At 42.0% G+C, this 16,219-nt stretch overlaps 2 protein-coding genes and 1 pseudogene across 4 annotated transcripts in view; 1 reads left to right on the top strand and 2 right to left on the bottom strand.

The window, feature by feature from the left end:
• Positions 1-3,066, bottom strand: part of Gpr137c (G protein-coupled receptor 137C) — a 52,568-nt gene extending 49,502 nt beyond the window's left edge. Inside the window, exon 1 of the mRNA XM_021203512.2 lies at positions 2,368-3,066. Within this exon, the coding sequence (XP_021059171.1) occupies positions 2,368-2,793 (426 nt within the window). The 5' untranslated portion in view covers positions 2,794-3,066. The remainder of the gene's footprint in view (positions 1-2,367) is intronic.
• Positions 3,067-3,254: 188 nt separating this feature from the next.
• The window catches only part of Txndc16 (thioredoxin domain containing 16), an 81,142-nt gene continuing 68,177 nt past the window's right edge, over positions 3,255-16,219 (top strand). The window contains exons 1-7 of one of the 3 annotated variants that reach the window (XM_029541808.1): positions 3,255-3,336; positions 3,512-3,571; positions 3,758-3,808; positions 9,191-9,429; positions 11,285-11,367; positions 15,315-15,388; positions 16,100-16,174. In XM_029541808.1, coding sequence (XP_029397668.1) covers positions 9,267-9,429; positions 11,285-11,367; positions 15,315-15,388; positions 16,100-16,174 — 395 coding nt within the window. In that variant the 5' untranslated portion in view covers positions 3,255-3,336; positions 3,512-3,571; positions 3,758-3,808; positions 9,191-9,266. Of the gene's footprint in view, positions 3,337-3,370; positions 3,572-3,757; positions 3,809-9,190; positions 9,430-11,284; positions 11,368-15,314; positions 15,389-16,099; positions 16,175-16,219 lie in introns of those variants that run through there. The other 2 variants (XM_021203440.2, XM_021203438.2) reach the window with 2 other exon arrangements.
• LOC110325678 lies at positions 10,004-10,979 on the bottom strand (annotated as a pseudogene).

Raw genomic sequence — 16,219 nt, 5'->3', positions numbered from 1 at the left:
ATCATGGTATTCTTCCAGCCTCTCCCTCCCAAGTGCTGAGATTATAGGTACATACCACACTTGACTTCAAATACTCTTTTAAGTATAGATATCTATGAACTGGGAAATAAATTCTGATTCAAATGTCTATTATAAAGCAGGTTTTCAAAAAAGGACAATATTTATTCAAGTATTATTTCCTAAATTTTTTAGTATTATAAAAGGCAAACAACCCATAAGCCCTTTCCAGAAGATACTAAGAAACAACCAATCAAACAAAAAGAGCTTTAATACAGTATTTTGAAAATTATATTTTCTAGGGTAAGAGTTTTTTCCAAAAAAGTGTATCATACAAACAAGTGATTCATTTAATAAGACTTTCAAACTTTAATGTTTTCTTACTTGGAATACTAGTGATAAAATATGTGAAAAATTTATGTAGATAATCTTTATTTTTTTTTGTTCTAGAAATAGTTTTTAGAATTTTGTGCTTAAATATAGCTGATATTTTTCCTATTATAGTTTGGCCACTTTATTTCCCTTTGAGTGAGAGGTGCTCTCTGGTAGAAGATACAAGTGAACCCTTAAGGCATCCAAGATCTTACTCAGGCTGTTGGTAACTTGATGTATACATACATAAAACTTACCTTGCTGCATGTTTAAGACTGTGTACACTTTCTGGCTATGTGTTACATCTCAAGTGAAAGGGTGGGGTTAGCAAGGTCCAATGAATTGCATATATAATTTCTTAAATCAAGACATATGGGGGGGGGTGACAACACCCATAGTATCTGATGCTCCTAGCAAACTGACTTTTAATCATTTTCAGGTAGATTAACTGTATCTGAGGCTAAAGTAAGTCTTCAATGATGAGAAATTACTAATGTACTATCAGAAGTGTCAAGAACTCAGTATCAGTTTATCTAAATAAGTGTTAAAAGGCTTAAGCAACTGGATGATCCCTAAATATGATACCATTGTAGCATGTTTGCTTTACAATTGCATATGCTTTACACTTTTGCTTAAGAGCTTGAATTTTTGTGGTATTATGAGGTTTTCGTGGTATTATGTTGCTAGAGAATAAAAATAAAGTTTGGTTTTATTACTTAATAATTGTTTTTATTGGGTATAGCTTGTATATATAACAACTGTATAGCTGAAATTACAATTGTGATTTTAAAAATGCTTCCTATTTTTCCTTTTATTAAGGGAAAAAAGAGTTGGTTTATGTAGGAAATATAAACACTTAATCTGATTCAAAGTGCCTTTTTTTTGGGTTACTTTTCCTTGGAACTGTGTTAATTCTCATCACCTCCAAAAGCCTTTGAGAGGATTAGCTGCATAGACCAATACCGTTCTATATTAGTCAGTATTAAGTGTATGATGTCACCTTTTTTTCTCCTCTCCTAAGCTCTTATTTTGAGGGAAAAGAAGACTTGGGGGGGCGGAACCTGAAAATAATAAGGCATAAATACTACTGATAGACATGATTGACAACCTTATATCCCCCAACCTGTCTGAAATGGGTCAAATGTGCTGCAGAACAATGCAATCCAACCAGCAATTCCCGTAAAAGAGAAAGGGGGTGTGATTAGACTCCAGCTATTAAGCAAGTTGCTGGAAAAACAAAATCAAAAACCAAAACCAAAACCAAAACCACAGTTCCGTGGTTTGTTTCTGCAACAGGCATAGGTTTTGTATCTTCTCTCCTAATTAGCTCTCGCCCAAAGGGCTGTGATGTAGAGACCGCCTAAATCGCCAAAGCAAGCAGCAACTGGGACAAACACTAAGGGCTTTATGGAGGTCCTTTGACTGTCCCGCAGCATTGGTTATTGATCGTTCACCCCGTCGGGGAAGCGATCGATCAGAATTTGTGTAAGGTGTATCGAGCCACAGTTAAGGAGATGCAGGGGGGAATATAAGCTTCTAATAAAAGAAACGCAGCAACAATAGCGGAGGAACAGCTCTGCCTGGTGACGTAATGGCTGGCAGCGGTCCAGCTTCAGCAGAGCTGCCTCTACTTCAGCATCCAACCTCCCTCAACCCGGTCGAGCCCCGACAGAGCTACCGGAGCCGCTACTTCTTAGGATGCTTCTCTGTGGTCGCCACCAACGCCTTACGTGGAGGTCTGGGACATTGAACAAAGGGTGTCCCACTGCTTTAAGTTGTCGGGGCATGCATACTCTCTCTCTCTCTCTCACACTTCTGCAACCCCCTCTGGCACCGAGTCCATCAGCGGCTTAAGTTGAGGGAGAGGGAAAGACAGGAGTGTCTCAGTGTCCCCAGACTGCCCTCCGGCCACCTCCCCCTGCCCGGATCCCCTTCCGTCTCGGCAGGAGTGGATCCCGGCGGCCCCGCTCCCCCGCTCGCCGGGTCCTCCCGCCTTACCTCTGCCAGGTAGAGGTTGAGGAGACAGAGCGTGGAGAACTGTAGGCAGGAGGGGAAGCAGTAGAGCAGCCAGTGCGGGAAGAAGTGCAGGCGAGAGGGTGGCCGCAGCAGGGGCAGAGAGCCGCTGAGGGAGAAGGCGGCCGAGAAGAGCGTGGTCCTGAGCGCTGCCCACGCGAGACACAGGAAGAGGCAGAGGCTCTGGTAACTGAGCCGCCGCTCGCGGTACAGGAGCAGCCGCCACAGCTGCAGGTAGGCAAAGGCGAAGAGCGCCGCGTAGAGCAGCGCGTGCAGCACGCTCAGCGCCAGCTGCACCGAACCGGGAACCGCGGCGCCCGAGGCCGCGACGGCGCCCCCGCCGGGCGTCGAGGGTTCGCGGCCGGCCGTGGGGACCGCGGCGGCCGCCGGCCCGGGCACTGACACCCTCATGAGGGGACGCGAGCAGCGGGGAGGGAGCGCGGGAAGGAAGCGGCCCGAGCCCCCCGGACCTCCCGCCCGCCCCAGCCTGCGGTCCCGGGCAGCGCCGTGACAGGAGTCGCAGCCCCGCGCGGTGGCCGCCGCTGCCCTCGGGCCCGCCTCCCCCTCCCCCCGGGGGCTCGTCTCCTCCGGCCGCCGCTCGGCTCCTCAGCCGCGGAAAACAACTCTCGGCTGGAGACAATCAGCTGAGAAACCCGAGCTTTTGAGGCGCTCGCTCCGCACTGTGAGCTGCCGGCGATTGGCCCGGGCGGGCGCGCCCTCTGGGCGCCTCACTCGGAATACCACGGGCCTCAGAACCTGTCACTCCAGAAGTCTTTGATCTGATTGGTCTCTTGCTTTCTCCTCTTTTTCCCCCCGCCCCTCTTCCCACCCACGCTGCTGATTGGCCCAGCAACTGCAAGACTTCCTCGCGCCGGCGGGAGGACTCCAGATTCTGTCACCTGGGGCTGTTCTCGCTCCGCCCCCTGACCTTCCATTGGTTGGAGGATCTCTTACGTAAGGAGCACGAGGAGCAGGCGGAGCCTCGGGGGTTGTTTTTTTCGCCCAAGAGACTGATTTTGGGGAGGCGGTGGCGGCTGTGGGCGGTGAGCTTCTCAGGTAGGCGTAGTCGCTTTGCGAGCCGCCTTAGGGACCAGCCCCTGCCCCGCCTTCTGTCACCGTCTCTACTCAGATGGCGGGACGTGCTGGCCTCAGACACCTTTCATCTTCTCTGCACGAGGATCTCAGGCAGGTGGGTAGCAGTGCGGGCCTCAGACTTTGCTTGCAGGATTGCATGCAAGTCAGCACTCGGCAGCGTTCCTCCTGCCAGGTTCCTCCAGCCTGGCGGAGCTCCGGCTTCTGATTCAGCTCACCTGTTTCTGGGGGCACCAAACGACGCTGGTTTTGATTTAATTTTTTCCCCCTTTTTCGTGAGTAGGAGGAAACACGGGGCGAGGGAAGCGAATGAAGCAGAGCGCAAGCGGAAACTGTGAGTAATCAACCCCTTTCATCTCTTGGGCAGAGGTCCTGAAGGATGGTGGTACTGGGAACAGATGAATGTTGAGGCCTTCTGCAAGGGGAAGGTGATTCTTTGAAACTTGCAATTTAGAGAGATCTCTTGGGCGCAGGGGTGGGTGGGGGTGGGGTGATGGGAGCGCGGAGCAGTAACAATTTGGTGATTGTCCAGAATGGAAGAGTTTGTGTGAGATTCTGCTTGTGTGTTAGTCTTGTGTGTTGGAGCAAGTGGTGCTATTCTCATCTGAGATTGAGAGGTACAAAGTAAGAGGTGTATTTCTGCTTTAAATAAGTGAGGAACGATTGTATGTTGGCCACTACATGAAGTTTGTTCCTTTTTTTTTTTTTTTTTTTTTTTTTTTTGGTATTTGGTAGCAAATCAGTCAAAGTAATGCAAGATGAAGAGGGATCCTGTGTTCTCAGAGTGAGCATCTAACCTCAGAGTCAGTGCTTCTGTAGACAGCATATTTACTGGAGCATCCAGCCTTTCCTAAATACTCCTTGCTTATGCTCTGCTTAAGAAGGCTGTTTCTCAGTCCTCCACCACCAAGTACATGTTACAGAGGGGCTTAAGATCTGTTTTGTACTCATTCTGGGCCAGTAGTTTGCCAGGCACCAGACAGTAGTACCATCCACAAGTGTAATCATGCACACACATGTACAATGATGATAAAATGAAAAGAAAGCCATAAGTCTGTGTTTATTCACAGGTAGACTATAGTGGGGCAGGAGAATCTCCAGCATTTAGACACTGTCTTTTTCTCATTAGCCATATGGTTGGTGGAGGCTGTATTACAGATGTTCAGCCAGATACAAATGTGGATGGTCAGCGTTGACTGAAAGGGGAAGGGGAAGTGCAGGGTGATTTTTGGTTCTTGTTTACAGTGTTCTGTCTTTCATGATGGTTTACTCAGCACAGGTAAAGCTCGCTGCAGGGTCTTTATACAGATGCAGTTTCTTCAGAGAACTTGAGTACACAGCAGTTATTCGGTACAGATCAGCAGCCAGCAGGTCTTGTTCTGCGTGCCCTAGAGCATGGCTCTCCATGGTCTTTGACCTTGCCCTATGACAGGTCCTGCCAGTTTTATCATTATCTTAGCAGCATCTCAAACTGGTTTTGGAGTGTATGGGCTTTTGTTTCAAGGCTGAGGTTTGGTTAGCATGCTGCTTTGAACAAGGAATAGTTGGGGTGTAAGTTACATTTTATGTTTGCATATTGCCTGTCTTTGCTGGTGCTTCCCAGAATCTATGTTTGCATACCTTGTTAAATACAACCAACAGCAGCTACTATATAATATGAATCTGTTTTCAAGCCTCTTAGTGCTTAAAATAAGCTTGTTAACTGTAAGAACTTTGGTACACACTCACGGTAGACTCATTAGGTGTGTCTCATCTCCAAATTGCTGTAGCAACAGTTTTATCAACTTGAGGTGGCTCATTTATTGATTATCAATGTCAGATAACCCTTTTCTTGTGGTGCTCAGACCAGTTTTGAGGTCTATTTGACCTCTTAGCTAGTACTTCATAGTTTTTGTTAAAACAATTTTTTTAAAGATTTATTTATTTATTTCGCGTATGTGAGTACACTGCTGCTGTCTTCAGACACACCAGAAGAGGGAATTGGATCCCCATTACAGATGGTTGTGAGCCGCCATGTGGTTGCTGGGGATTAAACTCAGGACCTTTGGAGAAGTCAGTGCTCTTAACTGCTGAGCCATCTTTCCAACCCCACTTTAGAGTTTTTGTTAAGGCTCATTCCTATCTTGTGTTGTGTACCAGTGGACATACACTAGTTTACACTTCAGAAGTAAGTCCTCAAATCTTGATGACTTACAGTTTTACACGTCTTCCTTGAGCTCATTACATAAAAGCTAAGGGATCTTTGTGCTGTGTTCCTGCAGACACAGTACTTACCAAATTAAACATTTCTGGAAATAAAGTGCCTGCCACATGCTGGCTGTTGAAACTATTGACTGATACCCCCAACCCCACCCCTCACCCCCACCCCCGCGCTCGCTTGCCCCACATTGAAGTCACAAGGTATCATAAACAACTTGAGCAGAGGTGGAATGAGGAAGCTCAGTGAAACCTGCCTTACACCCATGAAAAGTACTGAACCAAGGATCAGCCACACCCAGGGAGCCAGGCCACATTTCTCCCATGGTTCTCATCAATTTGTGTAGGTGTGTAGAATTTTGAAGCATGGAGCACTGCTTTTGTACCCTTTCTAGTTACTGGAGGGAAAAGTCATTTTCTGTTAGTATTTTCTGTATCTTTGTCTTTACTCTGTGCATGATGATATTCTCTCCCACCCACATTCTCTGTCCTTTAGAAAGAAGGCAGGCCTCTGAGCAGTACATTTTATTTTCCATGTATGGGTTTGTCTATTCTTTTGTAGCTGGATGGGGTAGATCTGAATAATAGTGGAAGATGTGGCAGACTTACTTATATGCAAATCAAAGGTGAAAGATTGTAAACGTTGAAGAACAAAGAATGTAAATAATAACCTTTCCAATAAAAATGTGATGATTTCTTTAAAGAAGTGATGCTAGCCAGGTGTGATTGCAGCTCGTAGCTGTAATCTCAGCCTTCTGGAGTCTGAGGCAGGAGAATCACCATGAAGCCAAGCTAGGCCACACAGTGAGACCACTTCTGAAAGCGCGAGGGGAAAGGAGTGGCGTTGTGGGCTTCAGAAGTTGCCTTGACGCTTACTCTTGCCTCAGTTTTTTTCTTCGGAGATAACTGCTCTCAATTTGTATTCATGTGTTTTGGCATAGACTTAACTGATTTCAATAACTTTGGCTCTTGGTGTTGTGAAATATATTTAGCCTCTGTCAGTGCCTCACCTTTCACTTTTTCCCTTTGTGTCTCCTCATCTATTCAGCTTTGGTTATTACAGTTTTAGTTCAACCAGACTCCACATTCTCTATGCTCCTAAGTGTTTTTTAACTAGTCTAATATTATCAAAGGTGGAATGATTGTGGGATTACCATGCGTTCCTGCCCCTGGTCCCTGATAGGTAACCACACTTTCACAGGTGTAGTCTCACTTGTCCAGTCACATAGAAGATCGCTGAAGTCAAACCTTTGGAGCTGCAGAGCACACTGTGGGGAGAGGAACAGTGTGCCAACTCTAATGTCCAACTTAGTCTAAAGTAATTGAATTGTAGCCTCAAGACAAGAAAATAATTGATGGTTGGTCTTTCAGTTGTGATTTAACCTAATATTTTGGTGTTTAATTAGGTTATTGTTATTTCATACAGTAATGAATGCTCTGTAGTTTTTCCCTTAGCCACAGAAATACATACAATTTCCTCCAGAATACAAAGAAAACAGTGAGTGACCTATTTTAAAACATTTTCACTAATAAAGCAGCCCTGCAATAGGTTGCTTACAATGGTTAGAATTTATAATCAATTTTAATTTTAAGGATACCTCTTAATGAGGTATCATTGAGATTACATTTTATATACCTTTTTTTAAAAAAGATTTATTTATTATATTTTTAAGTACACTGTAGCTGTCTTCAGACACTCCAGAAGTGGGCGTCAGATCTTGTTACGGATGGTTGTGAGCCACCATGTGGTTGCTGGGATTTGAACTCTGGACCTTCTGAAGAGCAGTCGGGTGCTCTTACCTACTGAGCCATCTCACCAGCCCTAGATTACATTTTATATACCTTTTACAGCTGCCATTTCTTATTTTACTTTCAGCTTTTTAACAAAACTCAGGATTAAAAACTGAAGGCAAATTTGTTCCGAGATAGTTGCTTGGTCTAATGAATTTCAGAAGTATTAAATAATCCATAAATCATTAGTTTCATTCTTTTCTTTTCTTTTCTTTTCTTTTCTTTTCTTTTCTTTTCTTTTTTTTTTGTTCAAGAACACTTGCTCTCCAGGGAGAAATGTGTCAGTGATCATCTTGGATGAGTGGCACCTATAGCCAGTGCTTTATGCTTTCTTTAGAAAGTTGTCTTCTTATTCTTTGTTGAAAAACTCTGCCCTTACTCTTAGGAATATATTTATATCTATCTATATATTGTGTCCTACTGCAGATTAAAATATGAAATTTCTCACCTCTATCTGTGAGTGTAGTTATGCTTTTTATAAATATGGTATTTTTTATGTTACCTTAATTTCCCTAGGGGGTTGAAATGTATGTCTCTGGTAAATTGCTTGCCTAAGCTATTTTCATTTAAACTTTGATAGTATAGAAAAACTCTCAGAGATGTTTAAAAAAAAAATCGAAAACTGCAAAATAGCAGACAGAACTGAGAACAGGCCAAAAAGGAATGTGCTAAGCACACCAAGGAAGAAGGTGACGGGAGAATGGATGGCTAGATCAGACCAGATTTAGAAGGTAGGACTGGACCAGCAGTTAAGATTGCAGTGTGAAATAGTATGTCCTAAGCATTAAAGTAGGCTTTTGTTCAGAACGAATGTTATTGCATAATGTGAGTAGATCTCTTGCAGGAGATTAAAAAGGTAGTAATCCTATAGCAGACTTTGCATGTCTTGTTCCCAACCAAATGGTGTTCAGCAGTTGCTGGAGTATTTGTTGTACATTAGCTGCAAATGGATCAAACAAAATGTCCAATTTTAAAAATGAGTTGAGCCAGGCTTGGTGGTAATAGGCCTGTACTCTAAGCTATTCAGCATTCTGGGGCCACGAAGATCATAAATTCAAGGCCAGCTTGGATAGCTGATTGATATCTTGACTTAAAGTAAGAAGATGGCTGGCCTAAAGATCAGTGGTAGAGTGCTTGCCTAGCTTGTACATGGCTTTGAATTCATTCTTTAACACAGGAAATAGTAAAGGATTGGATAATATTTTAAATCAATTTTAGAATGTTCAAGAATTTTAGTAAAGATGTGAAACTTAAGCATTTTGTAGATATCTTTGACTTCTTTTGCCGATATCAAAAATTAAGTATGTTATTAAATGACTGTAATCCAAGCTTTCAAAATGCAACAAACGGGTGTTATAAGTTTGAGGGGAGCTGGGCCTTCAGAATACAGAACCCACCAAACAATACAGAATCAACAACAACAATAGCATGGATGTACACCCAGCCCTCTCCAAGGCCTGCAAACGTAGTTAGCTTAGTGATACAGTACTATTCCTAAACTTCCTTAAACTTTCTTAAACAGTCCCCAACACTGAAAATATAAAATGAAATAAAAGTATTATCAATTCAGTGTTCTCATATACGATTCCCCCTCAGAATTTCTTTCTCACTAGAAGGAAATAAAGTTCTAGTAAAATCAAGTCATGTAGTGATTTAACTGTTCATTTGGTAGCTTTAAACTTAACAAATTTAATCTAACAGAACTTGTTGATCTGCTGCTCTGTGTCAGGGATCGCTCCAGGCAGTAGAACACGGCAGTGAAGAAAACAGACAAGTCTCCTGGCGCGCATCTCCAGGCACAGCTCATGATGTCTTCTGGCTTCAGTGTCTTTAGAGCTGGTGTTGCATTGGTTTTGATGTGCAGTTTTTACAAGTCAACTGAAGACTCTCTCCCAGAATGGAGTCCTCAGCAATATTTCAGCACACTGCAGCCAGGAAAAGCCTCATTAGCTTATTTTTGCCAAGTTGGTAAGTATCTCTTAAAATTCTTACATGACTCTTGAGATACTTATTTTGCTGTAGTCAGTACACTCAGTGGGAACTTCCTGTCGGTTATAACTATATGTGCCATAATGCTGTTGCTATGATTTGCCTGCTTGCATGATGCAGGCACCTTAGCTTTCCCCAGTTTCTTCCCTCATCTGCTATGATACAGTAGTGATTGTCTTATTAACTTAGTGTGAGGATTAAATGGGTTTACACATTACTTATTCATAGAAAACACTACTTCAGGGTTACTGACAAACCATTTGAATTTCATGCAGTCATTTCTGGAGTATACTTATTCTTTAGCATATAGCTGTTTGAGCAATTTTATAAAAGTTAGATATGTAGTTTTAGCCATGATTTAGCTTACTATTCTATATCTTGCTTTGGCTGTGTCATTAATTATACTGAGGTAATTAAAATGACTATTGAACATAATTGTGATGGTTTCATCTAAGCCTTCATGTCAGTAACAGTACATTTGTATTGGAATTACCAAAATGAGTTCACATCTCCAGGCACTGTTTAATCTTATTTGTGATTTGGTATTTTAAAGTCAATTTGAAAGTTTTGTATATGTGTATAAGTATGTTGTGGATATGGTATCTAAATTGTTCTGGATGGCCAGCATCGGCTCGCCCACCTCCTTAATGGACATTGGGGCTCCTGAAGATGGTGGCAAAGGTCAGGTAGCAGCTGTGGCCTGGGTCACAGGCTGACATCATGTGCTTGGCTTTGAATATTTGTTGTGTGTGTACTGTCAGGATACAGTCCTGCTGGCTGCCTTGAGTATGAGGGGGTTGAAGTGGGCTTGAAGAAGTGCAGGCTTGGGAAGTGCACCGTGTTCATGGCCAGCTTGCATAAGTTGGTGTTGAGGTGACTGGGGTGGGGACATGGACATGCAGAGATGTGGTGACACTGGTCCTGGTGGCAGATACTGGGTGGTTGAGGTCCCAGTAGGTAGGTGTGCTTAGCTTGAGCCTGCAGAAGCGATGTGGTAGAGGGCCGTGTTGTTGATGCACCAGGTCTCATCGGTACTCTCCACCATCAAGTAGACCAGTGGTGTGTTGTTGTAGGGCTCCACCACGGTGTCTGAGACTTTAGGTGACCACATGATTCCAAAGGTATTCATGATGCAGTCTGGATACTCCTCTCAGATTTTGCTGATGACCAGTGCACCTATACCTGAGCCCTTGTGCTATCCAGTGAGTGTGTGAGTTAGAGGCTCTTCAGGCAGTTACAATGCTCACACTCCTCTGAGTGGCCCTTGGCCCAGTTGTTCCCAGTGAAGATGAAGTTGTCAGGCCAGAAGAGCAGCCCCAAAGACTCAGACATCACATTTTCTATGATGCTGGACTCCATATCCCCTAGGGCATCCCTGGGCATACACTTCTGAGAGCATGAGTCATTGTAGTAGACTCCAGTCTTCTCCAGCTATAGCACTGAGTCACCAAGGTAGCCTCCAGCAGCTCATTGCTGATCACTTGCCAAAATTTGGTGTGGATCTGGTTCCTGTACTGGCCTGCCTGATACACACAATCTCCCTTATGGTGGCCTATCTGTGCTGGTGTGCCAATTCAAATTGGTTACTTTTTTAATATATGCTTTAAATAAATTTTAAAGTTAACTTCCAAAATTAAACTATTCTGTGATAACAGAAATAAGATTAAAGAAACAATAGAAAAATATGTGTTTGGTGTGTTTGTTTTGAAGGCTAGATATACAAATATTTAGTGAAAAATATTCTTTTGTATGTTTAGATTTTACCTTTAATTTTAAATATTCATCTTTTAAAAGATCAAATTCAATAATATTCATTCAGCATTTCTTGTTTTAGGTTCTCTAAGTAACTCTGTGTTTCTTGAAGAACTAAAAGAAGCCATCAAACCTCTCCAGGACTATGGGATTTCAGTTGCAAAGGTAGACAGATATTTATGTTAATCAAATATTAGTGACAGACACTTACAACCCTCTGACCTAAGACTGCATATATAAAAACACATTCACAACTTTTTCCAAACTGGAAAAAAATGAGTTTATTTTCCTTGCTTTCTTACCTAAGTTTAGGTAGAAGCACATGAAGAGCTTCAGTGATTATATAATGGTGCATGGGGAGAAGAGAAGCCACTCAGGTCCCTCAGCTCTAGGAATTTAACTGCCTTTTATAACTTATTCTACCAGGGTATACTTGAGCCAAAGCTGGGGTTTTCTTTCTTTTGTTCTATAGCTGTTTCACAGCAGCCACAATTCAGCTGGTCATTAACTTTCTATTCATGTAAGTGGAAGGAACAAAATGAAGATGATTAAATTTTTTTTGGCTTTGTCTTTTTCTGTGTTTACAATTGTTTATATTATAATTTGGGAATTTTTTTTAGAATAAATTAAGTCAATTTGAAGATAAAATTCTTTTTCCAAAAAAACGTTCAAATTTGCTATGGATTTCAATGGACAATTTCCACATGTGTCAGGTTAGGTAACATCTAAGACTTTCATTTATCTTAACATGAGAAGTCACCTATTGAAAGTTGTAATTCTTTCAGATTAGTGCCCACTGGCTTTTTGCATATATTTATTAATCCTCAGCTCAGCTGCCACCCTCCTCCCAGATATGATTTGCTTCTTGTCTGTAGGGAGACTTCCTAGGCAGGAATGTAGAACAGTCTGTGTACCTTACAAAATCCCAGTCAGACTACAAACTTCATTTTTTAAGTGTTGTGTATGTAATACGGCTTGACTTATAACAGCCGAGTCTGTTCTAGAGTGTTACACCAGCATGCATCTAAAGTTTAGAAATGACAGGTTAGAGATAGATACTCAGTGGCTAGGAGCTCCAGCTGCTCTTGCAGAGGACTGAATTTAGTTCCCAATTCCTGCATGACAGCTCACAACCATCTGTAACTCCAGTTGCAGGGACTCTGATTCCCTCTTCTGGCCTCCACCATCACCAGGCACACATGTGGTAAAACACACACACACACACACACACACACACACACACACACACACACACAGAGAGAGACGTTCATGGACATAAAAATAAACTTTAAAAATGAAGTAGTTATATATGATACTGAAGACCATGATTGTGCTGTTTAGTAACAGGTAGAGAATAACCTAGACTTGTGTATCTAGTAATGAGGAGAATATTAGGCTCTACGCTTAGGCAGTCACTGTTATTAACTGACATTTTGATGTTATGGTTGAGAAGACTTAGAAATCCCAAGGAAAAAATCACAGGGCCACACTAAAAGTTTAGCTTGATCCTTGCTGTGTAAGAAGTAAATATTTACAAGTGAAATGAGCTTCCTATATTCAGTTCTTCAGATGACCCTGTCTCTTTGGAAAGGCTATAAGTAAATGTGGGTTTATATCCCATTCACAGATCATCTTAGTTACTAAGAGTGTCATCAGTGTAGGTATGCACAACTTCAGTCCCATGCTGAAGAAATGAAGGTTTGTTGCTAAAGTGTTGAAATTGAAAGTGATGCAGTGTTGGGGAAGAGTAGCATTTGAGAATGTCCTAAAAATTAATACTGACAGACACAGGTAGATGAAGAAAATACCAAAATCTAGATGGCTTTGTGAGCATGTGAGACAACTGACTTTAATTAGGGTTGTTTGAATGGTGATAAGTCAGTTATTCAGTGAAGCATCTTACTGGTGGTTCCACCACAGAAGGAAAAGACTGCCTCTCCCTCGGCCACCATTAGTTGCTAGAAGCTCCTCCACGATGGGTGGAGAGAAAATATAAGTGGACTAAATATTTCAGTTAAGATAAATTTTCTCAATCTGGAGAAAGCAACCTAGTCCAACTTTATGCAACTTAAACATAAAATAAAGACTAAAATATTAAAATAAAGACTTTACATATTTTTAAGGTAAATGGAGGAAAAAGTAATATACAAATGATAACCAAAACAAAGTTTCATGACTGTATCAAAATTGGTTATAAAACAAAAGAAAACAAAGAAACTCATCCCTGGCTTTTCTTTCTCTCATAAGGAATCCATGGGCCCCTGGGTTCTAACTTTAAAACTTTTCAGGTTCAACTACTCTCCTCCCACTCTTCCTGTCCTAGTCATCCTGTCACTGAGGGGACCCAGGGCTGTCCCAGAAAGGCTTGTTCTGTCCCTCTTACCCCACTGCAGCCCCCTTTCTCCGTGCATGATTGCAGACTTCCTATTGCAGTCACAGTAAATTAAAACCCCGAGTGTCACAGAGACTGCCTTGTCTGTGACTCCCTCTCTGACTTCTACCTTGTTTATGTTCCTAAAGCATTCAGTTCATTTTCCTGTTCCTTGAGTCTGCGATGTCTGCCATTACCACAGGGGACCCTCGCACATATTTTTACCCTAGGCACATATTTAAATACTTATATGTCTCCCTTCAGTTCTCAGTACCAATGTCACCTTCTCAGAGAAGCCTCCCTTGATTATCTGTCTCAAATGCTCTGCTGTATTCTGTCCCTTTACTGTTTGTAATGCATTCTACTTAACTTTATGTATTAATTATCTAATGTTTATACTTTTAAAATATAAATTCAAAATAAAGTTTCTTATTTGGGACTTTACTGTATCCCCAGTGATTAACACAATGCCATATCTTCAGACTATGTGCATGGATCTCTTTTAACATCAAGCGTTCCTATAGTTTGCACTTCAAAATAAAAACCTAAAGTTCTTTTGGTTCTAGCTGAGTTAATTCTAATTTTCTGTTCCTTATATCTTTCCTCTCAGTTCCCTTTATATATATATTTAAACAAATGTTCCTCAGCTTTCATTCTGTTTCCTCAATTTCTGTATAAATAAATTAAACACTACAACAATAAAGCCCTACTTCGTCAAAGCAAACACAACCCTTAATCAAATTCAGAACAAAATACCTGCCTCTCCAGCCTTTGATTTGGTTAGTTGTGATGGTGGCCCTTCATCTCCCTAGCTGGAAACGAGTGCTTTCCTTACGGCTTTCATCTGTGTGGTGATGTGTGTACACACTCTTCATTCTTGATCAGCCTTTTAATCTTAAGTCTTTGTGGCGTTCCTCCAGGTCCAAGTCCTTGGCCTGTACTTACATTGCTGCCTCCTGATTTTGTGCCCTGTCCTCTGTCTTATTTTCATGACTGGTCTCAGGCATTACTCCACATAAGTCCGGGCTGTGAGTGGTCTGGCTGCTCTAACAGTGCACACTTGGTCTAGCACAGTGCCTGTGCTTGTGATTGCTACTGGTACTCTAGTGTTCTTATTGAGAGAGGAGCTGTCTCCTTTTGAGAACTGTCAGTGAATTCCCACACAGGGACATCAGCCAATGCCAAGTGTACCCTGTGGCCATCCTGACCTGCGGTAGAGGATAAAGACATTTTTTAATGGAACACTTCTTTTTGTCAAAGCAAGGTTCTGTTAATAACAGTAAAGGAGTTGATGGACTAGCGTTAGGAAACCAGTAGAGCTGCCACATGATGTGAGTTGCCATACTGTGCCCACACTGAATTGCTGTCATGGACCCAGTTTATATTCACTCTTTCTGCTAAGTCCTCACTCTGCCCCTGAGCTCCACTCTCAGCCTCTGCTTTTTGGTTTTCTCTCATGGTTGTTTATCTCGCCTTAAGCTTTTCCTTCCTGTTTTACTTCCTTACCACTTGATTCTTAAGTAAAAATTAGTTAAATATAAACTTGCAGAAAATGAAACATCACGAGTTGTAGAGAACCGTTCCTTTCTGTGTTTTCCTCAGGTGTGTGAGTGAGCAGTGACAGCATAAGTCAGAAAAAAATGAGATACAGAATTTTTATCTGGAGACAGGTAGTGGTGTTTAATTATCCTTGTTTGACCACATGATGCATAGTTTGAACCTTAAATATAATCTTTTAAAGGTTACTTGTGTCGGAGAAGAAGCGTCAAGGTACTGTGGGGAAGAAGCGGGTTTGATGAAAGCGTATTTATTCAGGTAAATTCTCTTTGGAGTGTGGTTGTTACTAATGCAGGGTGATTGTTTTAGACTACTTAAAAGTATTTAAGAAATCACTGGGTCAGAATGATGTGGCCTTTAGTGGGGTCTTGGGAAGTTTAGTAGAAACTCCAAGGAGTAGACTTGCCATTTTAATTTCCTTCTTTCCAAAATCTGGGGACTTGAGTAATCCCTGAGACTCTTATGTGAATTCCTACTCAGACTGTCTGGTAAGCAGTGCAGAGCAGACAGTGTTCTGAGTGGCTCTGCCAGCTCCATATTGGGAATCCTTTTCCTCCGAAGGATTTGCTAGTGTCTTAGTATTGATTCTTCTCCCCTTGAGTCTGTCATCTTCAGAGGAGTTTCATACAGTCTCACACCCTGGAGATGCCCTAGGAAATCCTCAGGAAACTTTTCTCTCATCTGTTTGTTTCCTTCCCAAGCCAGTTTGGAAATCTCTGTGACAGGAAGATGTTATTGGGAGCTCTCTTTGAGTTTGTTTCCCAGTTCTAAATTTTTCAGAATGAACGCACTAATTTGAGTGCGTACACAGTATATATTGAATATATTATGTACTAGCACTCTGGTAGGTATACAGGGTTCACAGATAACAAACAGGCTTTATCATAAAGAACTTAAAGGTATTAGACTGCCAAGCGACTTGGAGTGTAAGTAGATACTTGTATAACGTGTTCTTAAAACTCTTTGCAGAGGCAGCATACTTCTCAGAGAATTCCCCACGGACATCTTGTTTGATGTGAACGCCATCATTGCTCATGTTCTCTTGTAAGTACAAGACGTGCTCATTTTCTTGTTTTTTTTTTTTTTTTT

This window comes from Mus pahari, chromosome 8, assembly GCF_900095145.1.
Source record: "Mus pahari chromosome 8, PAHARI_EIJ_v1.1, whole genome shotgun sequence".
NCBI lineage: Eukaryota > Metazoa > Chordata > Mammalia > Rodentia > Muridae > Mus > Mus pahari.
Note: the sequence above shows the minus strand (reverse complement) of the source record. Positions and strands in the feature narration are given on the sequence as shown.